The sequence below is a fragment of the Microtus pennsylvanicus genome, chromosome 9 (genome assembly GCF_037038515.1).
Source record: "Microtus pennsylvanicus isolate mMicPen1 chromosome 9, mMicPen1.hap1, whole genome shotgun sequence".
NCBI classification, from domain to species: Eukaryota; Metazoa; Chordata; class Mammalia; order Rodentia; family Cricetidae; genus Microtus; species Microtus pennsylvanicus.
Window position 1 is genome coordinate 38,577,646 of NC_134587.1, and position 23,634 is coordinate 38,601,279.

Below are 23,634 nucleotides of genomic sequence, written 5' to 3' on the forward strand. Positions count from 1 at the left end.
TTGGCTTGAAGCTCCTGACCTCCAGAACTGTGCGCTAAGACATGTATGGTGTTTGCGCCATCTTGTTGGTCTCTTCTGTCAGCACAGCCCTAGCAAACTAACATACAAACAGGTAGGCTTTTGTTTTGTTTTGTTCTTGTTTTTTGTTTCAGCTGTGTTTCCATAGATATATGTCTTGCTATGTTACCCAGGCTGGCCTTGACCTCACGATCCTCTTGTCTCGGCCTCCAAAGTGCTGGGATTATAGATGTGTTTTTGCCTAATGTATGTTTGTGCATCTTGTGGTACGCCTGGTGACGGCAGAGGCTAGAAGAGGGTGTCATTCATATCTCTTGGACCTGGAGTTTCACAAGGTTGTGAGCCACCATACAGGTGCTGGGAATTGAACCTGTGTCCTCTGGGAGCTAGTTCTCCTCACTGCTAAGTCACCTGTCCATCCTCCTCAATGGTGTTTTAACTCTGAATTGAACATAGCGGGTGGGAAGGCCCCTGTGGAATACTCTGAGTCATTTGGCTGTGTCCTAGCTTTGCTCTAAAGGGCCCTCTAGTCCAGCAAGTTTAAGCAAGACTCTGGGAGAAGCCCCTTTAAACATCACACCCACATCTCCTAGCATCACGGTCTCCCTGCCAAGCCACCACCTGGTCCTTATTCTTGATCCTTCCATCTTGTAGTGGGAGTTTTTCCCCATAGAAGAACATCAGTGAATTGGCATAGCAAATTCCCAGCATACATCTCTTCTCTTGCTCTGTGTTAGACAGGGTCCTGCTAGAGTACATAGAGAAGATGCCAAATTCACGGAGTAGCCTCAAGTTATACCAGCTGTTATATAACCAACCCATTCCTGAAACCCACGTCCCTGAGATAAATATGGAGGTGCACCCATGAGCTAAGTAAGTCCTGTTCTTAGGCTCCATCTCCGATGGTCCCATCACTGCCTGACACCATTACACTTGGGACTGTGGGCATGCCAGGAATATGAGGTATCTGCTCATACTGAGTCCACAGTCAGGAAGCAGAGGTGAGTACTCATGTTCAACTTGATCTCTTCTTTTAGTTTGGTCTATGGAATGGTGCTATCCCCAGTTGGGGTGGATCTTCCTTCTTCGGGTAAATCTTTCTGGAAACACTCACATAGTCTCAGAGGTGTATTTTCACGAGAATTCTAAAGTCAGTTGAGTTGACTATGAAAATTAACCATGACAGAGACTAAGCCTCTAACACACGAATCTGTGTGGTCAAACCAACTTGCACACTGTAGCGGTGATCTACTGAAATAATCTCTCAGTGCGAAGAATAGAGTTGGGAGTGGTGAAGGAAAAGAGGCAGAGAAAGAGAGGAAGGGAAGAAGAGGGAAAGAAAGGGAGAAGTGGAAAAGGAAAATGAGGAGGAGGGGTTGGACTAGAAAAGGGGAGGAAGGAAAGAGGAAGCTGCTTCTTTGAATCAGCAAATTCTTGTTAAGCACTTGACTACATACCTACATGCCAGGTATTGGCTGTCGTTTGAGTTTTAGCCAACAAGAATCTAGAAATCCCCTATCCTCATAGGAGTGCTTGTCTGTAATCTAACCAACCACTCTGCTGACAGCCTGTGTTCACCAGGTAGGCCCCTGGGTCAGAACTGCCCCTGTTTGCAACTTAGAGCGGTCTTTGTAGTTCAACCTGGCTACGCTGTGCTGCATTTGACCTCCCCGGAGCAGGGACTGAGGGCTCAAGCCTTGGGAGCCACAGCAATTTCTCCAGAGGGCTGCACTCCTTTCTCCTCAGTCTCCTGGTTGTCATTTATTATAAAAACAAATTGAAAAATAATTACATCGTATCGTGTGGAAAGAATCAGGTATGCTTCACACTGGAAAACCTTCAGTCAGTTAATAAAACAATAATACATGTTATTGGAGAATTAAGTGGAAATCACCCACACAGATATTCACGGGGTGCTCACTCCACGTAGGATTCTATACCATGTGCTGGGCGATTGAAAGGTTTGGAAGGGTTTTTACTTTCATCTAACTCAGAGACAGGACACCACAGTCAAAAAGCTAAAGAGTATTTGTTAATAATGGAAATTGAGTGCTGGAGAAGGGAACGGAGCAGATGGAAGAGGAAGACAGACAAGACAGGACAGTCACTAAAGTTTTGGGGTATCTGACAGTCTCATTGAAAATGGCAGAACTTGAGCTAAGAGTTGTTAAATTATGGCAAGAGGGACATGACCAGGAGGCTGTCGTCTTACCAGCAAAGGTCTGGAAGTGGGAATATTCATGTATGTGTGTGTTGGAAACAATGACGAGTTTGCTGAGACACGGGTTTGCATAGAGAAATCCTGGGAAATACAGCGGGCAGATGGAAGGGAGTGTCTCAGATCCTATACTAGCAGTTGACCAAAAAAAAAATATGGTAATAAATGCATTAAAAGGAAGTACAAGCAAGGATCCAAGATAATTCTGGAAAATCACCAGGCTAAGTTTTTCTGGAATGATTCCAGGAGAGGAGAGAAATCAAAACATTTTGATAACATGAATAATCTAGCTATCCAAACGTCCTGCCACAGCTGCTCCCTTAATAAAAACATCACAACATCTAAAAGACTCTGGCAAGAGAGCAGGGGTGGGTGGGGAGGTACATAAGAAGTGCCAAACACAGAAATGTGAAGTCAGTGAGGCAAGGATGGAAGTTTCCTGAAGAGGCCGGTCAAATGCTCTGTAAGCAGGCTTGAGGACGGCAGAATAGAACGAATGTCCCATCCTGGCTTTGTTAAATCTCCCGTGACTGCTCTGTACCCTCTCTGATCATCCATCTTCCCATTGCCAGCTCCTTCACAAGGACACACACCCTAGAATTCCCCCACCTCTGCTTGGGCTACCTTGGGCTACTTCACCTTTGGCCCTCCCTCAGCTACATCCACAAGTCACAGTTTAGCCTGTGACTTCTCCTCCTTGCTCAGCATTTTGTGTCCGTGTGGACTGAAGTCTTTTCTTTCTTTGGCTGTAGATAAAAGTCCACTTTGCTTTTCTATCTCTAGAATGTCAGCATGATGGCAAAGGTGTCCAGTCTTGGGGATACTGCCTGAGGCAGCCCTCAGACTCTCGGTCCTCAAGGCTTCATCTTTGGGGACCAGGAGGCTGGATTCTGGAGAGAATGAATCCTGCTACTATTGCTGCTATCCCCTTCAGCAGCTTTGTCCCAGCCCACCAAGTGCCACTTTCTCCTTGCCTACTATGCTGAAGGACCTAGTAGGTATTCACTTGTTTAAATTAATGGTTTAATGGTAATCCTGCTTAAAATTATTTAGAATTAAAACCTGGGCCTTGCATGGCCTGGCCTGGGAATATATATAATCAATAAGGCACACGGAGAAGATTTGGGCAGTGGAATTAAATACCAAAGGGCCCTGCCGATGGATTTACAGAACCAGCTCTGGGCAGCAAAGGGAGCAATGCAGAGGGAATAAGGTGTCAGAGCCAGAGAGCGAAGAGGTATGGAGATGTTTCTACACAAGCTGGAACCCAACCTTTGAGACACGAGGTACTGGCTGAGCATCTACGAGGCAGAGAAATGGGCCAGTAAGAGGCTCCCCTGGGAGGATGGAGATCTGGGACTAGGAGTCTTCCCAGAGAGTGGACCAATATGTGTGTGCACTCCAGAAGGAGACAAAAGAAACTATGACATCTACGGGTTTCTGGGAGGGACTCTTCAGGGATGACAAGACCTTCAGAGGAAATCTCAAGGAGACACCTCCTGGCCCTAGGTGCTGTGACGATTAGCTTCAGCTGTCAACTTGACACTATCTAAAATCATCTGGAAAGAGGGTATCAACAAAGGATTGTCTAGGTTAGTCCAGCTTGTGGATTTGTCTTTGGGAAAGGGTTCAGGTGTCTTAATTACATTAATTGAGGTAGGAACACCCACCCAACATGATTGGCACCACTCCCTGGATTCTGGATTGTATAAGGGGAGAATGCAGGCTGAATGCTAGCAGGCATGCATTAACTCATTGCTTGTCGCTCCGGACTGTGGGTGTAAGGTGACTGACAGCTTCAAGGGTCCGATGCCTTAACTTCCCTGCAATGGAAGTTGTGAACCCAGCAAACCCTTTCTCCTTTAAACCGCTTTGGTCGGGATAGTTTATCACGACAACAGGAAACAACACTAGGGGTTTACCAGGGAGCTGAGACAATGAGACCACAGGGACTTGCGCAGATGTAACCGGTGAGCGGGCACATGCCAGCACAGCTGAGTAATGCGAGGCCCTGCTCCAGCTGCCGCCTTACCATTCCAAAGCACCTCAGCCCCATAAGTCGCCAACATGTATGAACTATGCCATGTATCCAGAAAGAAAGGGCATTGTTAGGAAAAACCAGAGTGAGTCCCAGAGATGATTTCTGATGAAGAGAGGCATGTGGATCTCATGATTTCATGCAACTGGAGTGGTATAACCTCTGTGTGGACACCAGACACGCTCCCCTTTGCACCAATACCAGCTATTCTGACATGCAGTTGGTCAGGACCAGAGATTGAGCCGCAATAAACACCTTGAAGCAGCGAGCTTGAGAGGACTGCTGAATTAGATCCTAGATCCTGGGTCCCAAAGAACAGACATAGAAGTTCATAAGTAGAAAAACTTACACCTTCAACCGGAAGGGATTTTTGTCTACAAATGCACTGTTCCCTGCTGGCACTTTGGGCTCTGTTGTATGGCTGTGCACCCCTGCTCACCTACAAGAGAACACTGCCCGAGAATCACTTATGAAAGCAGTAACTACTTGTTCTCCGAATAAATCATATTGCCGGTGACAATCACAAGCACGACTCTGTGGCTTTTTCAACAATCTTGGTCTCATGTGCTCCTGAGACTTGTTAACTTTCCCCGTTCCCTTTCAGGTTTTGTCCAATAGACACCTGCACACGCTTGGGATGTAGCTTGCGCAGTAGGCTTGGGACAGATGCCAAAGGGTCCCAAGGGGAAGAGCTGCTCCAGAATTCTATACCAGAGCAGAACCTTAGAGATGACGGCCTCTTCAGAGCAGGGGATTCTGCCTGGACAACGTGTGCTCAATGCTTCATCCTTGGGTTACAAAAGAAGCTGGATTCTACAAAGAATAAGTCCTTCAGAAAATTGCCAGTAGTGACTTTATCCAGATCAAGGAAGATCCACCAAGAACTCCAGGGAGCTAGGGATGAGAGGTGGCTACTACCAAATGGCCACCTGTCCCTGAGCTGCAGCTGACAAAAATAATGTTGAACCCAGAGTGTCTACTGAACCTCCATGACCATCCATGTTCTCTAACTTTGCAAGGGACTGGTGGTCAGGGTGTTAGGACATGGCTGGATAAACCATATTCCTTGATTCAGATCTGAAGTCATAAGCTACAAAAACCAAGGTGGTACGGGCTCTTTCCCCATGCGCCAATGCCCCCACAGTATGGAGCAGAAGCCATGGGTAGCTTGGAATCGCCATCCCCACTCCATCTATTATCATCTCCTTACAACCACAGATTCATCCGGAACATCAGTCACACCTGTCACTGCCCAGCTGAGTCTCCTGGGGTCTCTGAGAACAGAGGGATTTCTCTGTCCCCTCTATCACCTGTCTTCACTGGGCGGTTCCTAAGCCACATAGAGTCCTATTCCCAGTGTGTTTATGTGTGTAAGAAAGTAGTAGTGCATGTCTGTGTGTAAACTTATATCTGCCGGCTTATGTGGTATGTATATGAGTGTGTGTATTCGAGCTGGAGGACCAAGCTCAGGTGCCCAGACTATACAATGTAAGTAGCCACTCACTCAGTCATTCTCAGAAATGGCTGTGCCCTTGTGTGAGCCCACAAGAAAGTGGCTTGTGTGCCTTTATACCCCTCTCTAGTTCCTGGTCTGGTTGCATGTGTGTGTCCATTAGGTGTGAGTACCAGACGTGTGTGTGTGTGTCTCTGTGTTAATATGTGTGTGTTAATATGTGTGCACCTAGGTGACTGTGTACCCCAGCAGCTCTCACTGGACTGCAGCCTGGGAGGGAGGCCCTTTCCTCCCATTTTCTAACTTCTGCTCACACAGAACAGGCCACAGACAACACTCTCTCATCTTAGAGCCTCCATTCCACCCTCACCACACTTTAGGGTGTACCTCAAGGTCACTTGAGAGAATTCTGGTTTTGGAGAAGAGGTTCCCGATCTGACACAAGGACTGTCGGACCCGAATCCAAGTGTGCACACCCTCGGTCTCCTGTTGCAACATCTGGGACTCCCCTTGACCTTAATTAAGGCTTCTGGGGCTAGTTGGACTATTTAGTGTAAGTAAATCCTATGTAATTCTTGTAATGTGTGTGTGAGTGGCCCCACAGACCCTCCGATAGCTCAAGCCTAGCATGTAGGAGCCACAAAGATTAATATTCCATGTGCAAAGTGACCACAACCAGCCATAAAACACAGCACTAGGATGTCACGGGGGAGCTGGGGGAGAAGAAGGAATCATCGAAAGCTTTACAAGAGGTGGTGGGTCTGCTGAAGATAGCTCAGATATGGGCAACAAGTGGTTGATTGACAAGATGAAGACCTGAGCATCTACTACTAGCAGTTGGGAAGGGCATCAAGCTGGGCGTGAGTGACCCTGAGGCCAGCTTTTTAGTCACACCCTTTGATCCTTTACCAAAGGGAAACTTAGACTCTCTGGGCTCAAGATGGGTGCTGTCTGTGTGGGGCAGATTGACGGCCACAGAAAAATGGTCAGCAAAATAACAATCAGAGGTTTGCAGATACCAGCGATGGTTGGCAAGAGATGCACGTCAATAAGATGGGCCTATGAGTATGGATGGATAAGTCACCCTCCACTGCCACCTCCTCCATTTCTAGACTTCTCAAGAACAGAGCCAGCGTTCGAATGAAAGAACCATTGTGTCTACGCTGCGTGATGCAGAGAACAACTTGAAGACGGATGGATTCAAAGAGCAGCCTGGGCAGGAGCAGGACGTGCTGCGGAGCCCCAGTAGTCCCAGGCAAAGGACGCCTTCCAGCTGGTGGAGCCTCGCATTGCAGCTCTGCAGAAGTGGGCATCTGTTCATGATGCTGACACCTATAATTCTGTCTCGTTTTGAGATATTCAGCCATATGGAGATGAGACTCCAGCGTAAGCTTCCCTGGAGCCTGCTGGTCCCATCCAGGCTCCCAGGCTAAGCTTTCTGGAGCAGAGCGCGTCAGGAATCCACCAGACCCCAGATGGCCACAGGGGGTTTATCGGTCAGCCGTGATGATATGGCGGCTCTCTTGTGGCTGTTCAGGATAAATGACCTGAGCTTCCCAGTGCTCCCGACTGACCTGTTTGCCAGTGTTTGTCCTTGCCTTGCCCCTGAGTTGTTTTGTCTGCTTATTCCCCCTCCTGGTTCTATGGGTTTGTTCCCTTTAAAGCGATTCACAAGAATCCGTTTCCCTGCCCTGAGTAGGTACCTCTAACTGTCTTCATAACGAAAACCCAGGCATTCTCCTTCTTTGTCCTGGCCACAGATGCCACCATCGCTGGCATGGTGCCCTGAACATGGTAGGTGGCAGTCCATGTAAGATAGTTAAGTTGAAATAGACGGCTGGCTCTCCGATTCCAGATGTTCCCTCCTCCTTACTTCCATCTCAGCCTCAGAATCAGATGTCCATCATACGATGGGTCTGGGGGTGTGGATGGTCACCCATAATTGCCACCTCCATTTTGAGGCTTCCCAAGAACAAGTAAATATTCGAATGAAGGCGTGACGCCAAGCTGAAGTCAGCAACTGGCACTCAGTTCCTAAGACTTAAATGTCAACCAGGGTTCGCCATCCGGCTCAAACTGGATTGCTATTACGCAAAGTGGCAAAATAGAAGACAGAGGTGGACAGTGAGGGAGGTGGGAAGAAAAGGGGAGAACGCAGAAAAATGGTGACTTTAAATTTCTAAAAACTAAGTGGTATGGGTCTGTATTAAAAACAAGACTCCAAGGCAAATGTTTGCGTGCCCTGCCTTCGCTGCACACACAGCGTAACTGCAAAGGCACAGGGCTCCCAGGAAGATTCCATCAAGACCCTAGCGCAGCGGTTCTCAGCCTTCCTAAGGCTGCGACCCTTTAATACAGTTCCTCATGTTGTGGTGACCCCAAACCATAAAATTATGTTGGTTGATACGTTGTGCCTATAATTTTGCTACTGTTATGAATTGTACTGCATGTATTTTTGGAGATAGAGGTTTGTCAAAGGGATCATGATTCACAGGTTGAGAAGCGCTGCCCTAGAATGTTCTGGATTCCAACCTAAAGTCCACAGGCAGTGCATTCTAGTAAAAGCTCAGTGCTCCCAGTACTAAGCTTTCTTGTAATGAGGCAAGGAATGGTTTTCTAGGTAGGACCGTGAGACAGCTGACAGTGGCTGCGGGGATCTCAGCCGACATTTCCCAGGTATCCATGTATTTCATCTCAACATCCCTGTAGGATGAGTCTACTGTTTCGTCTATGTGGAATATGAAAAGGTCTCTCCTAGATCTACAAAAGAACATTTCAGCTCTGGGTTTCACGTTCTCCATTTGAAGTCTCAGAAGACTTGCTAAAACAATGTGATATCTGAAAATGTGTCCTGGACACTCAGTCCCTGGTGGCCATGATGTGGAACCATTTTTTTAATAAAGTACTTGCCTGGCATACAGAAATCCTGGGGTTTGAGCCCCACCACTTTATAATCCAGTCAAGGTGACTTATTGCTATAATTCTAGCATTCAGAAATTGGCGGGGGGGGGCATCAGGAATTCATGCTATCCTCCAGTACCTTTATTTTTTATTTATATGTTCATTTATTTATTTTTGTTTTTCAAGATAGGGTTTCCTGCTTGTCCTGGAACTTGCCCAGTAGACCACGTTAGCCTTGAACTCACAGAGAGTTGCCTACCTCTGCCTCCTGAGTGCTGGGATTGAAGGTGTATGCCACCTCTTTTAAAGTCTCTATTTCAAAAAAGTGGAAAAGGAAGAAAGGAAGAAAGAAAAAAGAAAAAGAAAGAAATCTTGAGTAGCCACCATGTGCCATGTTGAGGATATTAATTTCTTTTGAATATGTATATATTCAATATATAATTGCCCTGAATATATTGAATATATTTACATTGATATATTCAACATATATTCATCTAAAGACATTAGTTTTACATATACTGCTTCCTAGAATCCCTAAAACATTCCCCAATTTCATACAATTAAATTATTCAAGCCCCAAAAGACAACACACTTCCCAAAGGTCACACAGAAAGAAAACAGTGAGGCCCCAGGTCAAGAACAAAGGCTCCTGGGTTTATCCCCTCCTGCTGCCTGCAGGACAGAGTCTTCCATGGTGGGAGTCTGGAATAGGACCCTAGCTTCACAGTCATCCAGTAAGCTCCTCACCCTCTTGACACCTCACAGCCCCCCGGCTTATCCCAGGGATAATAGTGCTGCTGTCTTCCTCAAATATTGGAGACACCAGTGAATAAAAATGACAACCCAAACAGAGGGTTGGGTGTGTGCAAACACACAGTTCATGGGATGACAGCAGATTAAGCCATTTCCCTCTGAGCTGCCTCGTTCAGCCAGACCTGTCTGCTGCCCTCTTCCGATGGTGGCACTGGGTCCCAGCAGACTAATTAGTGCTGTCAGGTCACTCCAAGGCCAATTAGAAAAACAAGTGAAAAAGACAAAACCAATGGCCATTGTGACCGAAGACAGAAAGAGGAAGAGAGAGGGAAAGAAAGAGGGGGGGGAGGGAAGGAGGAAGATAGGGGAGGGGGAGAGAGGGAGAGAGAAGGAGTAGGAGCTATAGATTGGGGAGATGCCCTTTCTTTCAGTTCCTCTGCTTAAATAAAACCATCACAAAAACTGCAGCCAGCTCGGCAGCTAAATGAAGACATTAAAACAAACCCCACTTTGAGCTGAGGTTAAAAAGGAACGTCTGAAGAGGCTCCCCAGCAGCAGAAGCCTCGGCTCTGCCTCCCTGAGGGAGAGACCCTGATGAAGCTGCAGAGGAAACAAAACTAAACTTGGAGAAAGTGCCCCGCGCCCAGTGTCCTAGCTACGTGGCCAGGAGATTGGATGCCCAGGACTAGCCCTTCCTGGATACATCAAAACTATTTCTATCACAGAAAGTGAACCTAGGCACTCAGACTCAATGTGGCTTTGAGCTGCTGTGGGAGGAAATGAAGCTTCCTGTGGGCTCTCAACTTTTTAAGGTGCCCGAAGGTGGCACTTCCGGTACAGACAGAGATGCGGCGATTGTTTCGATTGTTTCGGAGGAATGTGTTGAAGGAAGGCCCCTCCCTTCGCTTTGGCTAATGGCTGATCCCTCCATCTCCCTACAGCAACTTTCAAGAGGCGCTGGGAAAGCTGAAACACTTCCCTCAGATCGCAGATGGAAAGACAGACCCGTGCTGCAGACAAACACGCTTCAGTTAGCTGCTAGAGACTGGGGGACATGGATGAGGAAAACAAGCTGACAGACGGAAGGCTCTAACAGTCCTTGCTGGTATAGGCGCTTCAATCTCCTCGCCTAGTGTTCCAACTGAGTTCCTACCAAGTGTGCAAGTGTGAACAGCCATCTACTGCGACCAGGTTTTGATGAGCTGGATGTTGGGTGGAGAGGGAATGGACTGAGATCTGCCTCCTTGCCCGTGAGGTCCCATCATTTCCACAGAAACATCCATGCAGGACCTGTCAGGCAAAGTCATGAGACTCAAAGGAGTTGATGGATGTACTTGCTTTCAGTATAGCGGCACACCTGTAACCGTCCAGGGAGATGAAAATCTCAGCTTCCTGGCACTAAGTTCCACAGTAAACTTGGCTCTGGGGGACTGTGTCTCCTTCTTTGGTCATAAAAGAGCATTGCTTGGAGAAGAGGGGCTGCAAGAATGGCTGTGCACAGCCTAACCACACTTGGCATCTCTTGTGGTATTTGAAACTATGGAGTGGGATCCTTAGGAATTCATGCAGAAAAGGGACTTTAGAGTTCATGAGAGACATCTCGACTTCTCTACCCTTATCCTTGGACAAAGATGTTGGTTTCTACCCAGACCCCAGACTTGGGAAAGATCTTCAGTCGAGGCAAAGCTGCCACTCAGTGACATGAATGAAGAAGAGTTTACCCAAAAACCTTGCCATAAAGAATCTCTTTTTTCTGGCCCCTGTAAAAATAAACATTTGGTCATCAGGTCTCCATGAGGCCATGGGAGTGTACTGAGGGGTGGTTGAAAATCCAAGTAGGTTGGTTGGCCTAACTCTGGACGTGAGAAAATTATCATCTCTCCTCACAGATGCGCTTTGAAGCATTGTTAGTGCAGATAAAAAAAAGATGGAAGCCTCTTCCCACCTGTTTGGCTTCAGATATTCCATCCCAGATTTACTCTGTTGGGTTGGGGAAAACTGTTGGGTTGGTTAGAGCCCAGAGCCAGCCCCCTGACGATTATTCTTTGTACTTTTTAACCTCAAAGAGACCCATCTAACATTGCCTTAGAAACAGACTTGGAACACATTTGATATGCCTTGATTCCCTTCTCCCAAAGAACCTGGACTAAGTAAGGCATTGCCACCTGAATCCAAAAACATTCATAGTATGGGGTTTGACTCTCTTAGAACAAGTTTTGGACCCTGAAGTTTTATCTCTGGAGGAAGTAAGATCTCAGGAGGGGAAGTGGCTCGGCTTCTACCAAGGCATCAACTCAGGCAAAACAACCCTGTCTTGAATGGGAACTCAGGCCGTGCTCCCTCCTTTGACCTCTCTCTCTCTCTCTCTCTCTCTCTCTCTCTCTCTCTCTCTCTCTCTGCCTGTCTGTCTCTGTCTGTCTCTGTCTGCCTCTTTGTCTGTCTGTCTCTCTCTCTGTCTCTCTCTCTGTCTCTCTCTCTGTCTCTCTCTCTGTCTGTCTTACACACACACACACACACACACACACACACACACACACACACACACACGGTTCTCTTATTTTCTGGCTCTCATTCTCAGACTCTCAGAGCTCAAAGCAGCTCTGCAGCTCAACTGAGAACTCTGGGATTTTTCTCATTGGCAGAGTGACTTTAAAATGCTTAGAACTGAATGAAGACAGACCAACTGCGGTGAGGGAGAGTAAACACATCGTGTACCCAGTCCACTCTGCAAACTCTAGTTCCTGCCTGAGCTGGGGAGGATGCTCTAGCAGTCTGGGTAAGGACCAAACCACAAAGCAACCTTCTCTCCTTCTCTCCTTGGTTAGCTGTGCCCCAGAGAAGGCAGAAAGCCTTCTTTCTTTCTTTCTTTTTTTCTTTCTTTCTTTCTTTCTTTCTTCTTTCTTTTTCTGATCTGGTTTAAATGCTCCTAAGCAAAGTGTAATCAGCTACACCCATGTGTGTCTCCTTGGTTCCATGTTTAGAAATAAAAGAGGGCAGGCAGCTTCATCCTTTCTGTTCTTGATGGGTTCCCCTTACTGCAAACACCCTATGTGCAGGTGAAACTTGAGAGTAAAGGAACTGAAATTTTTCACATACACAAAAAAAAGAGAATTTGACAAAGGCATGATTTGATATGAATATTTGAGCAACTTTTCCTGCAAGGAATCTATAATTTCTACACTACCCTTGTGTGTGTGCATGCAGGTGCATGCGTGCACACACACACACACTGTTTTTATGAAAGCCAATTAATAAATGCTAATTCATTCAGGCATATCTCCACTAAATTACTGTTTCATTTAATTGCAGGGGAATTTTCCATCACTAAACTCTCCCTTGCTGATTTTTTTTGCATTATTTATATATTTTTCCAGTTTCACTCATAGTGAGGTTGGTATGTGATATTATCTGCTGTTTGTGCGTCTTAAATTTCATTTTCATTTGAAATGTTTCCTCATTCTTGCAGCTCCACATAATCTTGGAGAAACAGAATTAAAAGCAGACAGGATTTTATTTTTCATATAAATGGTTGGAAAAGACACTGGCTGAAATTAACCTAACATGAGCGTATTTTACATGATTCTATTCCTCTCTTCCTGAGGTGCACAATTGTGTGTGTGTGTTTGCTTCTGTATGTAAGAGAAGGGAGAGGGAGGGGGGTTAATTCAGGAATATCTTATGTCAATAAGTCACAAGCCTACCAATGAGAAGCGCGAATATGCAAACAGAGATGGGGCTTCCAGAACAAATAAAAACAACATCCAAATCTTTATGCATGTTCGTAGAACACAATGTACATTGTTTTGGGTTTCTCTTCACAGATTTTCAAATCAAAACTTTGATAACTAGATGCCCAATATCTTAACCAGCTGGCTACCCAAGAGTTTGCTCCTTTTCAACATAGAAAAGAAGGAGCCTGGAGCAGTGTTGAGGGATGGCTCAGGAACTGTGGGAGAGTGTATATGTTCAAAAGAATGAGTTCCAAAATCAGGATTTCAATTTACCCTTTAAATCAAGAATCCCAGTCGCCTGCACTGGGCCACCTTCTTCCCAAAGTAAATGGTGTACCTTCATCTCTTCCAACCATCCCCTGCCCTCCCTCTCCCCCACCCCGTTCCTATTTTCACTTTATCCTTTTCTTTATTTTATTTTTCTGTTTCTTTATTTCCCGCATTTTTCTCTTTCGCAGTACAATGTCTTGGGGGTCAATGATTAAACTGCTTACTCCAAGGTTTAGGTATGAGACAGCATGTATCACCCACCATAAGTAAAGTTTCACCTTTCCACCCAGCTCCGTCAATAATTACAGAGAGCCAGGAAGGCTGTTAGTAAATCATACTCAAAATTAGCTACTAACAAAAAACTGATTTTTATCTATTCAGAGCATTCCAACTTTCATTGATTTTACAAAAAAAACAACAAAACAAACCCCACAAAGCAGAGGGAACCTGATCCAAATGAAGTTGTTGCACAAAGACCTAATAAATTTATCCACAGAAAACGTATGCCCATAATAGTTGCACACACTGAAATGGGAGATTTGAGACTGTCAAACAATGTTCTGATTTCATATATTAACAGAAGATCTCCTTCAAGCAAAAATGATTCTTAATAATTAAAAATTACACGGTATTGATTTTTATTTTGTTTTCTTCGAGTACTTTGTCCTTTTAGGTGTAGATTGATAAAAATTAATTAACTTTCTTTTTACTTCAGAAAGGTCTCAAATAAATGCTTCCAATAGACATCAAAAAAGTGTCAATTAGAAATAATTACTTCTTATCAATCAGTGGGGCAATTAAAGTGACAACGGCTTGAAAAGATACTTATCTTAAAACTAATTCGCAAGGCAACTAAATTATCTCCTAATTAACTTGCGAGGATGGGAAGCTGGACCATCCTGAAACAAAGATGAATTGAGGAACCCCAATACCTCTTTATGTTCCTGGACACCGCTTCACCTCTCAAGAAAACCTTTTTCTTTTCTTTTTTCTTCCCCCTAAGCCAGGCAAGAAACCTGGAAGGAAACAGATTCTTTCCAATGGGTTTTTTTTTCCCACCCCTTTCCCAGCTGTAGGTGTTTAAAGGCAACTTAGTTCCTTCCCTTGATCTCATCCACCGCTAGAATAATATGTTTCCGGAGGAACGGAGGGGAAGAGTTTCTCCACGAGTTTTTTTGAATATTACTTTTAGTGACAATCTGCTCGCTTTTTTTTTAAACCAAACTCTCCTCTTCGTGGAAACATTATTTACGTTTTTAATATATAAGTGGCACCGATCATTCTTCACGCAACTTTCTTTTTCTTTTTTTTTTTTAATGCTTCTGCTTTTAGAGAATTTTGTCCCCCGGTGCAACAAAAAATCCTGCGGATTTATCGAACGCTCAGCCCAACGCGATATCAAAATAATTCACTCACAGCACGAACTATCCTTGAGAATAAAGCTGTAAAGATATTAAGACCTTTCTGCAAGACCCGATTAGCCCGGCTTGAGAGGAGGGTGAAAGGGGAGCGACAGTGCGAAGAAAACTTTTGCTGAGCAGCGAGCATGGCTGGACCAGGGGATCTGGCCTGGCAAAAGCCCAAGAGGACTCTTGCGCTTTGGAGTCTGCTCCGCAGAAAACTTAAACCCTCAGACTCCACAGTCGCAGGCAGAAATTGAGGTGCCAGCAGAATTGTGGACCAGCCGCTAAACCTGAAGAATGGTCTTTTCAAAAAAAACAAAACAAAACAAAAGACAAAAAGGGTCAGCTACGAATTCCTCTCTAAATAAGGGACACCACGTCACACAAATGATTAGAAAAACGAGCATCTCTGGCTCAGCTTTGCCTGCACAGGGATCAGGAGAGAAATGCGGAACAGATTTTAACTATTAGGGTTCCTTTGGGCATTTTTCATCTTTTAAAAAGTCGTGGTATGGATGGAAAAAGTCCCTCGTCCTCTCCTTCGCGGTTTTATTTCTTCTTTTGTTTGGAGGAGGGTGAAAAAGAGCCTCCTTTGGCTTTCTCGGACAGAAAACTACCTGGTGTGGCGGGAGACAGAAGGGAGGCACTCACACCCAAGGGCGATCTATATCTGAGCTGATAGGAAAGGAGCCTTTCTTTCGGCAACTGGGGCAGTCATTGACTGAGAATAAAGTAAAGGTAAATCGTGCCTCTCGCCTTTTCTTTTTTTATTTTTATCTTCATTTGTTCTAAGGGGTGCTTTTAGAACGAAAACAAGCCAAACCGGGAAAATTCTGACACTCTTATTTCTTAAGCGGCGACTGAGAAGAGTCTCGCTCATCCTCGTGAATTCGAAGTCTGTGAGTGCCCACTCTTGTCACCAACGGAAAGGTCAGGAGGAGGTCGAAGCAGAGTAAACCCGGAATCACCAAAAGCCTAGCCAGAGCTGTTAGCAGCAGCCGGACCCCGCTGGGCCTGGAAAACCACCCAGCTCCGGAGGCGGAGGCGATGTTCAGTGTCTTACGCCAGTCTGACTAAAGACTAAGGGGCTAAAATCTTGCCCTGGCCTCGGAAAGTGGCACAGAGGCGCGCTGGGTCACCAGGAGCAGCCGGATCAGGGGTGCTAGGCAGCTTCACTGATGGCGCCAGGGAAGCGCATGGAGGTGTCCACGCCGCAGTCGCTGAAGCTGCCCCAAGTTGGCCAGGGCGGCTAAGATCGTTAGGGTCCCACTTTGGGAGCGGGGCGGGGGTGAGCATCTTGCTGTCTCCTCCACTGCTTTACAACCAAAGGGGTTAGGAAGCCTTTCTGCGCCCTAGGGGTTTGGTGGTGTCCCTTCCAGAGAGTTCCGGGCCCTCCCAGCCGAGACTGCGCCGCACGGTCTGACCCTGGCAGCTAAATAAAGATCTCAGCCGCGCAGCGCACGGGATCCGACCCTCCTTATTATAACAAATGTCCCGTTTGCTGAGCGCGACTTCATATTCGCGGAGAATTCATCTGAAATATTGATTTCCTCTCACTTGGCCGGCCCAAATCGATCGCGATGCGCCCTGGCCCCATAAATCGCTTTCCTCGCGCCCGACCTGGCTCCATCCATCACCGCGGGCCGAGTCGCGCCTCCGCCCGCTGTCCGCACTGGCCGTGCGACTGGGTGGCGGGCGTCCACCACGCTCGCCAGCCTGGACCCTAGGGGCTCCTTCCCCAAGTACACCCTGACCCCAGCCGCGAGCGGGTGGATCAGGCACAGCTGCAGGGAGCTTGGGAGCTTTTGAAGGCCCTGGGCTGGGACGCAGGTGGGGGAGGAAAATTGGAATCTTTTGGCGGCCGGCATTAGTCTGCGCCAGTGGAAGCCTTGAGCTTGGGTCCCTGCCTGGCTCAAGGCAGGTAGGAAAGCACCCAGAAGCACCATAGTGCGCCACCGTTCCCAGACACCCCAATGCTCAGACTCCTTTTTTTCCGTGGGACGAAACATGCAGGGGTGGGGGGAGGGCTCACGGAGCCCTAAGGAGTCTTGAGAAGAACTGCGTGCACCTAGAGATCAAAAAATAGGGGTCGTGGCAAGTCTAGAATCTGCTTGGCCTAAGGCCCAAGAGCGTACAGGATATCCACCCTGTCCAATGGCTGTGCAAGATGGTTGGGGGGGGGGGGCTCAAAGGACAACCCTTGTGACCCCACAGTTAACCCCTCATTGCTTCCTGTGGTTCTCAGAAACCAAGGCCGGCAAAGGACAGCTTGGGCAAAGGGAGACCCAAGAACTGGAGAGCAGCAAGGTGGCCCCCAGTGGAGAGCCAGGCCCGAGGCGCCCCCAGCTGTGCCCCCACACAGGTGGGTCCCGCCAGCCTGGAGCGTGAGCTCTCTCGCCCTACCCGGCCAAGCGCACACACCGACGCACGGCGGCTGGAGGGCTGGGGGTCCTGGCCCCTTTGCGGTCCTTACCGGATCTGATGGAGTTGTGAGGCATCGCCAGGGAGTCGCTCGCAGCAGCCTGCGGAACACTCGCGGCTTTCTTACGCAGGTTCTGGCGGCGCCAGCAGCCACGCTGCTACCCTGCATAAACCCAGGGCAAAGGACATGAGACTTGAGGCCCCAACTCCACATCCCCTTCCCAAGCTAGGTCTTTTGACTCCCCTTGAGTGCCAAGAGTAGGGAATATTTTTTTGGCTGAAGTGAGACCAACCTCAGTCTGGCCTAGCGAATGTGCTTATTGGGAGGATTCATAGTTAGGAATGCACGGAGGAAGCCCCAAACTCCCGCCAGGTACCCCATCCCTCTATCGCCCCTGCCTCATCACTTAACTTGAGAAGGAAAAGGCTTCTCTTCTTCTTGGGACCCTCTCCTTTCTCACAGGCCAGCTGTTTCCCAGCCTGCTCCCTCCTAGCCCCTAGGCAACATACCTGGCCGGCTGGCCTCAGGCCCTCTCTGCCTGGGTCTGCCCCTGAGATTGCCCAGGGCCCAGGCGTCTCTTCTTCCTTCTGAAGTTTGCTCCCATCCACCTGGCATCGCCAACCAGTTTTATCCCGCCGAGGCCCTGGGAGATGTGTCTGGCGAGGCTCTCAGGCCGCGGATTGGCTGGCTGGGTGCAGGGGGGTGAGGGAAGGGGAGGATTTTGCAAGGGGGACATGGCTGAGTGGACTCAGGAGTTAGAAACATTCGCTGGAGCTTCTGTTTCCAGCAGAGGGAAGAGAGGGCGGCTGAGTCCTAACTCAGCAGGCCTGGAAACACTGGGGGAGTGGAAGATGAAACCCTCAGGGCCTGAGGATGTGACTCTTTGGAGACTCTTGGGGTCACTGACCACCAGAGTGAGCTCAAGGTCGTTCTGTGACACCCTGCAACCCTCCTCTGCCCCTGCTCATGGGGAAAGGGTCTTTTCTTTTCTGTATGAGAACTTCAGTGTGGGGGCTCGGGTCTTTGAGTAGAAGCCCACTCATGCAAGATGGCCTTACTTGCTGATGTGACCCTCTCTAGAGTAGATGCCTGATCAACATCAAGCCACTTTCTCTGGGCCTTAGAGACTTATTCACTACTAGGCTAAAGGAAATGGTTATTACTAAGGCCACTTCTCTCTCTTCTCCAACATGCAGGGCCATCAGCTCTCTCCTTCATTCTTTGGAACTGGGAACTTGGGAGAAGGAAACTGTCTAACTTAGATTTCACCTAGTCCTGAGCTGACCTGGGGCAATTGACACAGGAGCCAATGGCTTCTGTGATGTAAAAGACAACCTTGGGGAAGGAGTAAGAGGCTCTTAGTGGTAGCTATGGCTGCCACTTCCCTCTTCATAGTTAATTCTCTTTGATACTGAGTCACCGTCCAAGGGGACATTGTGAGCACGTGGGAGCAAAGGTTCTGGAGAACCTACAGGCCAGTGACTCATGCCCCCCTCTACCCACCAGCAATCTCAGACTAGATCTCTGGATTTAGGATTACAGCTGAGAGGACAGCTCTGTGGGGCAGAAGGGACTGTTCTGCCTGGAGGGGTAGAAGAAAGGGCTGGAGTGAGGAGGAAGCCAGGACAGGGGGAGAGGACCCTGGGGTGTTTGGGGAGATGCAGACGTGCACCTGGGTATGAGAACTCACAACTTTCTAAATTAAAAAAAAGGGGGGGGAGTTATTTCACAACCCATCTGGCCTTTCTCACATCTCAATTTAGGAGAAATCTAGTCATTGTGTGCAAAGAAAAGAGAATGTGTGTCTGTAAATGAATCGTTAAAGGGCTCTAAATGGAAGCATCTAGTGCATTATTGTTTTAAATGCTTCTGTATTGTTGCTTAAGACTGCTCTATAGTCATGGAAGGTCCAGATAATCTGACCCTACCACAACATCCTCCTGGGGAGAGGAGGTTCAACTGTGTCAGGATGGGCGTGGTTCTTGGTACAGGACCCAAGGACCCCCAAGGGCTATTCCTACGGTTCTGCTCCCTCCCTCCCTTCCATTGGGGGAAGCTGTGGGATGAGTAGACCACAGCAGAGGTCAGAGCCTGCTCCCTCTCCACAGGAGGAGGCAGTACTCCAAGCTGGCTGAGAAGCCTTGCCCACACAGTTTTGTAAACCTCAGAAGTTCTACCCAAGGTCTAATAACCATTAAAGCTGATGAATCTCTTCTCCATACTCTTTTTACCGACCAACAAAACTGGTCTCCTTTTCTCCCATAGTTAGGCCCACAGCAAGTTATTGCAATATTCTACTGTGAGAATCTAATGTGCACCTGCACTTAGCTACTTATCAAGGGAAAACAGGCCAAAATGCCTCGAGGGCGTGCCTGCTTCAGGCTGCAGGTGCCATAGATTGCCAGGGGGACACTAAGCAGGGTTGATCTTCTAGAACCAACCAGGAGTCAGAACACCATGCCTCGTTGTCTAAATACTGATTTCCTGCAACCTATACAGAAGAAGACGCGTCATTTAGCAGTACCCAGCGACCTGAACGAAGCTGCTCTGGTCTCGGTCTTTTCTTTGGAAAATGAAAAGGTTGAAAGACTTGTATTTACTAAAACCTTTTCTTCAAGCTTTTAAGTTTCAACCCTCTCTTTTTGACTTCAGTAAAAAAAAAGGGTCAAGATATATTTATAACTCGACTTTTAGTTCAGTAGGAAATTAGAGAGTTCCCTTTAAAATGCCCCCACCACCACCTATTCTTCAGCTTGGCGCACATAAGCTCTTTTCCCAGGGCTGTCAGCTAGCAGCCTGTAGCTTAAACCCAGTTATAAGGTTTTGGTTTTGGTTTTGGTGTGTTGCTCTTTTGAGACAGGTTTCTCTGTGTAGCCCTGGCTGTCCTGGAACTCTCTCTGTAAAGCAGGCTGGCCTCGAACTCAGAGAGATCCACCTGCCTCTGTCTTTCTGAGAGCTGGCATTAAGGGTGCTGCCACCACCTGGCAACCTCCCCCCATCCCCCTCGCCCCGCTTCAGTTACAAGTTTTATATTCTGTGTTTTCCTAAGAAAATTTAATTTGTTGCCAATATTAAAATGCAACCATGAGTAACTCTGGTTGGCTTCTAGAGAAATCTGACCACACATTTCAAGGTTTGGGAAAGAAATATTCCCTCAGGCTCAACTTTCCATTCACTCCTTGGGAAAAGTGGCAATTCTATGCAGCACATGGCAACTTTTTGAGTTGATATAATCAATATTCTGGGGCTATAATGCAACGTTGGTCTGGTGAGCTTTTAAAAGATGGTCTTTGGGCACCACGGTGCTGGTAGGAGCAGAATAAACTTCTGGATGCTTCTGGTTCTGAGGTTTTCCGCACTAAACTGGGGCTGCCCTGGAGCCTGCTGGCTGAGGTGACCCCACCCCTCGTACTTTCTCCAGCATGCTCTTAGTGGTACCCCAAGTACCATAGCAGAGGAGACCCGGAACCTCATCTTCGCCTTTAACATGCGGGCACAGAAGGTTCCCTGTGCAATCTTCCTGGAGAACAGGTAAGGCAGAAGGCTCCCACCCCTCTCTAACAGCCTGTCTCCCCCTACTTAATGTCCATTCCTGAACCAAAATGCATCCTTTAGGGATGAGAGAGCTCTCGACTCTGCGTTAGAAGGTGAGTGTGCCAGACCTGGTTGCGTGGAATAGGATCATTCCTTCTCTCTGAGCCTTGATTTCTTTTTCTGTGGGACGTGAGATGCAGTGAGGTAGAGAGAAAGGGTAGGCCTACCTCGGGGATGAATAGACTTACATACAAATGCCAAAGCCCTTTGAAAACCAGCTAGGTACAAAAGTTAATTATTATTAGACAACAAAGGCAGAGGCAATACGCCCAAGAAAGGCTGAGTTAAAACTCCTCTAGCATTTTTCAGTAGACGTCGGTTCCTTTAATCCTTTCCCCCAAATCGGGCTGAGTTTTTCAAAAGCCTCCTGTGCGAGAACCTCAAGATAAAGGGGCCAATGAGCATGCGCTTGCGCACGCAGCTCAATGGCGAGGTGGGAGCTACTGTGAGAGGAACGGTGGACGTCCTTTGACCTAAAAGGAAGGCAGCAGAGGTCCTGGCAGACAGGTCTGCAAACTTCGGAGATGTAGTTCGCAAAGAGTAGACGTGCCCTGAGCACCTGGACTCTTCCCACTGCTCGCTCCCCCAGGAACAAACCCAATCCTGCCCGCAGCATCACGGGATTTCTGCTCCGTCCTCACACTTTGAGGAGATGGCCAGCAGCCTGCCCTGCGGCCTCCTGGTGGCTGTGCTGGAGAATCAATCATTAATTATTCTGGTCCACTTCCCTGAGGCTTTCAAAACAGAAATAGAAATGCAGGTCCTGGCAGGTGAGAGGAAAAGGAGCCACGGGCTGGGAAGGCAGTTTGGAAAAAGCCACGAGTGGCATTTGTCCAGTTGGGGAATGTTGGAGATGTGACCTGGCACACATCCCTTGGGCGTTTGCCCACTCTGCAGCCCCTTGGCAACATCTACTTTGGCTGCCGTAGTTGGAGCCTGGTGCTCCTATGGCTGAATAAGAAAAATCCTCACTGGGGTAGCAGGAAAAGGATGCCTGAAGGAGTAGTACAGGGTCCAGAGGGGGAAATGCGTGTTGCCCTCTACTAACAATCGGTTTTAAAGTCACTAGTAACCAGCTGGATCCTTTTTGTAATCTGCTTTGCAAGCGAGAAACCCCAGCCTACAGAAGTGTCCATGGGCACCCTGCTGGCAGGCTCAAGTGAGCAGGAATGATCCGGGCTTGTGTTTGGTGCAGGTAATTCTGTTCATTCCATCCTGCTTCCTCCCTCTTCCCAGCACCTACCATTCTCCCTAGGAAGAAGGTTTCTGGAAGCCAGGGTGTGGCTAGCGTGAGGTCAGACCCCATGGTGGGAACATACCCTTGCCCTAAGACTGGAGAGCAAGCAGCTCAGCAAATAGGAATGCCCTCCCCTAGCCAGGACTCTGGGATCCAGCCTAGAACAGCAAGGAGTCAGGTCGCAGGAATCCTTCCACCCACTCCAGGGCACCAAGTGGGCTACCTTCCTGACAGCTCTGTTCTTGGGAACAAGCCAAGGAAAAAACCCGCGGTGCGGGGCTGGCTCTGTTCTCCATGGGTCTGGAATGCCAGAGGTTCCTGCTCTTAGTAGAAACCACAGAGCAGAGCCCAAGGAAGTGCCCAGGGTACTGACAAAGGGACCACCAACCTTAATGGTTGGGGATTGACTGTAAGTGTGGGGAATGGCTTGAATTATAAAGAAGATTCAGGAGATCTAACCTGACTTTCATCCCCAATGTCTCAAACTGCCCTCTGAAAAACTTCTGGCACATTCCAGGCAGAACAAGCTAAGGGGTCGTATCCACTCTCCTGCTGACCCAGGTTCATTTCAACAGCCCCTAACCTCGCTGTGTCTGCAGGAGCCTAGTTAGGGCTTGAGGCTTTTCTCTCCTCTTTTCTGATGGCTCTCATACTAGAGTGGTGGATCGAGAATGCTGTGTAAGGAACCCTTGGGATAAAAACAGCTGCCACCGCCAATACTTGCTAAGTATTAGTAAACGCTAGTAAGGTTGGATACTCTATAGACAGGGCCATTTATTTACTATGGTACCCTGTAAAGCCAGGGTCTCAAGGCACCGGGGACATAGACCTTGCTCTGGGTCACTCAGCGGCTGAGTGGTGGAGTCTTGGCGTGATCTCAGACATAGCAACTAAGACCCCATGCAGCATGGTTTCCTCTCTGTTAGGGCATGGGTAGTAGCCGTGCCCTTAGAGAAGCTCTTGGACTAAACTCGGAAGTAAAGCAGAGATTATGTGTCCATTTCGGGCACTCAGTGGCACTGGGGGGAGGTTTGCCCATGGTGAGGAGGCTCGCACTCTGTCTGTGCCCTCAGTGAGGCTGGTACTTCAAAGAACGAAAAGAATTGAGTGTTGTCGTTTGTCTACTCCCTGCCTGCAAACATGCAGCATTCCCAAAGCAGAGGCATTGCAGACTTTTGTTTAAGCATGGGTCACCCACCCCTGCCTTTTCCCAAACTTTGTTTAAAAATCCTCTCTGATTTTAGGCATCTCACTACAAAGGAGAATTTCCTTTTCTCGGCCCAAATGCCCCTCTGAGCTGCCCGGGTTACTTCCATTTACTTTGCTCACATTCCCATCACGGGTTAGTCAGTCCTCTCTCTCTCCCTTTCTCTCTCTCTCTCTTTCTCTCTCTCTCTCTCTCTCTCCCTCTCTCTCTCTCTCTCTCTCTCTCTCTCTCTCCCTCTCTTTCTCTCTCTCCTTTCTCTCTCTCTGTCTCTCTCTCTCTCCCTCAAAAAAACCCCCACTTCCTTTAGGCTCAGCCCAGATTATGATTTATATGTGCATGTATATATATTTATATGTGCATGTATATATATTTATGTGTGGGTGGGTGGT

General features: G+C 47.8%; 1 protein-coding gene across 1 annotated transcript in view; it reads right to left on the minus strand.

Annotated features, from left to right (window-relative positions):
- Pax8 (paired box 8) overlaps positions 1–17,839 on the minus strand; it is a 59,894-nt gene extending 42,055 nt beyond the window's left edge. The window contains exons 1-2 of the mRNA XM_075985322.1: positions 17,717–17,839; positions 17,259–17,369 (exon numbers count right to left, since the gene is read on the minus strand). Of these exons, the coding sequence (XP_075841437.1) occupies positions 17,259–17,283 (25 nt within the window). The 5' untranslated portion in view covers positions 17,284–17,369; positions 17,717–17,839. The remainder of the gene's footprint in view (positions 1–17,258; positions 17,370–17,716) is intronic.
- Positions 17,840–23,634: the final 5,795 nt, after the last annotated feature.